At 37.3% G+C, this 3777-nt stretch overlaps 1 protein-coding gene across 1 annotated transcript; it reads left to right on the top strand.

Moving 5' to 3' along the window:
• The first annotated feature begins 852 nt into the window (after positions 1-852).
• Positions 853-2944, top strand: LOC127150850 (protein ANTAGONIST OF LIKE HETEROCHROMATIN PROTEIN 1-like). Its single transcript, XM_051089540.1, has 5 exons — positions 853-1140; positions 1220-1445; positions 1528-1741; positions 2210-2540; positions 2624-2944. The coding sequence occupies exons 1-5, from the start codon at positions 853-855 to the stop codon at positions 2942-2944; spliced, it is 1380 nt and encodes a 459-aa protein (XP_050945497.1).
• Positions 2945-3777: the final 833 nt, after the last annotated feature.

Raw genomic sequence — 3777 nt, 5'->3', positions numbered from 1 at the left:
ATTTTGTGAATTTTTATAAAAAAAATGTTATTTAATTACTTTTGTAATTTTGAATTATTTAGAGTACATTAAAGAATATAGAAAAGTTCCAACAATGAGACGCTATAAAATACAAATTGAGTGGTCAAATTGGAGACATATGAGTGGATGATGCATAATAACGAGAATAAGGGAAAGTACAAAAAGAAAAAATAATTGATTTCATGAATCCTACTATTTATATTAATTTTAGAAGCCTGTTTCCTACAAGCAATATAATTTATATTACTTTGAATTTTTTTTATATAAATGTCACGTTAGAAAAATTATATGGATGATACTATTTAGCAATATGTTTTATTTCGCAAACTAATTATCACGATAGATTTCAATTGATAATTAGCAATATGTTTTATTTCGCAAATTTAAATACGTATACTTCCATATATACATAAATCGAAACATAAACATAAATCAAGTTTGCACAAAAACGTATTTTCAAAAAAGTAGTAGAAGTCAATTACTTAATTTGTAAACATATTAACTTAGTTTACCTTTGAAGATATTTCCAACATTTCAAAACCAACATTGGTATTATGTGATTAGGTTAACAACATTCGAAATTAACGCGTTGTTAGGATTATTTTCCAACAGGGTGTCAATCTATAATTTATAATGGACGAACAGGAGTTGGCGTCTATTGTAAATGCGTTCATAGCATCCCAACGACAGTTGTTACTAATGTTGGAGCTCTTGAAGAACGATACAAAAAGGATAACGCACATCCCGTATGAAACTAGGCATAGGATTAGACAGTTAGCTTACTTTCGCATGATTCATGGCTCAGACCTAGTCTGTCGCGAAAGTACGAGAATGGACCGAAGATGTTTCGCCATTCTCTGTCACCTACTGAGGACCATTGCTGGACTAACGTCGACGGAAGTCGTCGATGTTGAGGAGATGGTAGCAATGTTCCTCCACATTCTTGCACACGATGTGAAAAATCGTGTCATTCAACGAGAGTTCATGCGGTCGGGTGAGACAATTTCCTGCCATTTCAACATGGTCTTATTGGCCGTCATTCGACTTCATGAGGAGCTTTTGAAAAAACCACAACCAGTGCCTAATGAATGCACAGATCAAAGATGGAGGTGGTTTGAGGTACACATTTATCTCAAACTACGTACTTCCAACACAACAACGTTAGTTCTTCTCAATAATTCGTAGTTATGCGTTGCAGAATTGCCTAGGTGCGTTAGATGGAACGTACATAAAAGTCAACGTTCCAGCAAGTGACCGCGCTAGGTATAGAACACGCAAGGGGGAGGTGGCCACAAATGTACTTGGCGTGTGTGACAGGAAAGGAGATTTCGTTTACGTACTTGCCGGTTGGGAAGGATCAGCTGCGGACTCACGCATCCTCCGTGATGCCCTTTCAAGACCTAATGGGCTTAAGGTGCCCAAGGGTAAGTAACAACGGCATTGTACCTATGAATGCAATTTTGCAAGTAATAGCTGCGACATTTTAATCGTGCATTGTGATCACAGGCTATTACTACTTGGTTGATGCCGGGTACCCAAATCCGGAGGGTTTCCTAGCACCATACAGAGGCCAACGCTATCACTTACAAGAATGGCATGGCCCTGAAAATGCACCTTCAACGTCGAAAGAGTTCTTCAATATGAAACATCCTTCTGCTCGTAATGTAATTGAAAGAGCATTCGGTGTCTTGAAGGGTCGATGGGCGATACTGCGGGGAAAGTCATACTATCCTGTAGAAGTTCAATGTCGCACAATACTCGCATGTTGTCTCCTCCACAACCTTATCAATAGGGAGATGACAAACTTTGATATAGAAGACAACATAGATGAGGTTGATTCCACCCACGCGACTACTGCCGCCGATGACATACATTACATAGAGACGTCGAATGAGTGGAGTCAATGGAGGGACGACCTTGCAGAAGAAATGTTTACTGAATGGGAGTTGCGTAACCAATAGAAAAATTAATGTTCCCCGTTCATTTTCATACTTAAGTAATGATTGCAATAAGTCTTATTTTGTCATAGTTTTTGTAACATGATTATTTTGAATGTATTGGTTACGCAAGTAACTTACTGTCAAACTGTTTTTCAGTAGGAGTTCATTGTACTATGAAACTAATCATATGTATGTTATCTAATCATACGAAACTTAATGAAACTAATATGTTTGCGTTTTACGTCTAGCATGACAAGTTCATCGAGACTACCTAAACATACTTGGACTAAAGAGGAAGAGGTAGGCCTCGTGGAGTGCCTCGTGGAGTTGGTCAATGCTGGTGGGTGGAGGTCCGACAATGGGACCTTTCGTCCCGGGTACTTAAATCAGCTGGCGAGAATGATGGCCTTCAAGATCCCAGGTTGTAATATCCATGCTTCAACCATCGATAGCCGAATCAAACTGATGAAGAGAATGTTTCATGCACTTGCAGAGATGCGTGGCCCAAACTGTAGTGGTTTTGGGTGGAATGATGAAAAAAAATGCATCATCGCTGAGAAAGAAGTCTTTGACAATTGGGTAAAGGTGCGTTACTAGATATTTGAACACTTGTTTGATTATTTCAATACATGGACTAATAATTTATTATTGCACTTATACAGAGTCATCCGGCGGCGAAAGGCCTCCTTAATAAGTCGTTTGTCCACTATGACGAACTGTCGTACGTGTTTGGCAAAGATCCTGCAACAGGAGGCCGGGCTGAGAGTTTTACGGACATTGGGTCAAACGATCCTGCTGGGTATGACGCATTTGCTGCTGATGCTGTGCCAGATACGGACTTTCCCCCAATGTACAGTCCGGGATTGAACATGTCGCCTGATGATTTGATGGAAACAAGAACCGCTAGGGTCAGTGAACGTAGAAATGTTTCAAGCGGGTCTAAGCGGAAACGTCCAGGACATGCCATAGATAGTGGGACATAGTTCGTACTGCCGTTGAGTACGGAAATGAACAACTTCATCGCATTGCTGAATGGCCTATCCTACAACGTCAAGATGCTACCCAAACACGTCAAGAGATTGTTCGACAGTTGGAGGCCATCCCTGAGCTCACACTGATGGATAGGTGTCGCTTAATACGTATAATTATGCGTAACGTCGATGACATGAAAGCTTTCCTTGAAGTTCCCGACAATATGAATTACCCGTACTGCAGCATCATTCTTCAAGAAAATCGATGACTAGTTTGTTTGTTGTATTTGTATTAATTAAACTTTTCTTACTTGGACTATATGTTCTTCTTCTAACTTGTTATGTCTTATTATATAACGAGCTTGAAATTCTGTTGAAGTTCATTAGTTTGTATTTTCGTTTCGCTTTCAAATGTAATGGTATGAATTGTTGTATTATCCTATTAATGTAGTGTTTTCGTTGAAGTTTTTGTTTTACAATATTTATAAGTTGCGTATACGTGGAAATAATTTGGTTTAAATACGCTAATGAATTTACGGATTTACGAATTAATTTTGGACGACAAAACGTAAGAGAATTATATTTTCAAAAACTATTTACAGAATTATGTTTAGGTTATTCTAATTACATAATTGAATATTGATCATGAAAAAAAAAATTATATATTTTTTATTCTTATATTAACATTCCTTATTTAAAAAAAATAACATAAATCTAATTAACGTAATCTTTGCCCCAAACAAGTTTTATAATAATACTACAATCATAACTCTTACTCCAAACACATTTTATAATAATACTATAATAATAATCTTTTCCCCAAACACATATTATAATAATACTAC

Source organism: Cucumis melo, chromosome 9 (genome assembly GCF_025177605.1).
Source record: "Cucumis melo cultivar AY chromosome 9, USDA_Cmelo_AY_1.0, whole genome shotgun sequence".
NCBI classification, from domain to species: Eukaryota; Viridiplantae; Streptophyta; class Magnoliopsida; order Cucurbitales; family Cucurbitaceae; genus Cucumis; species Cucumis melo.
Note: the sequence above shows the minus strand (reverse complement) of the source record. Positions and strands in the feature narration are given on the sequence as shown.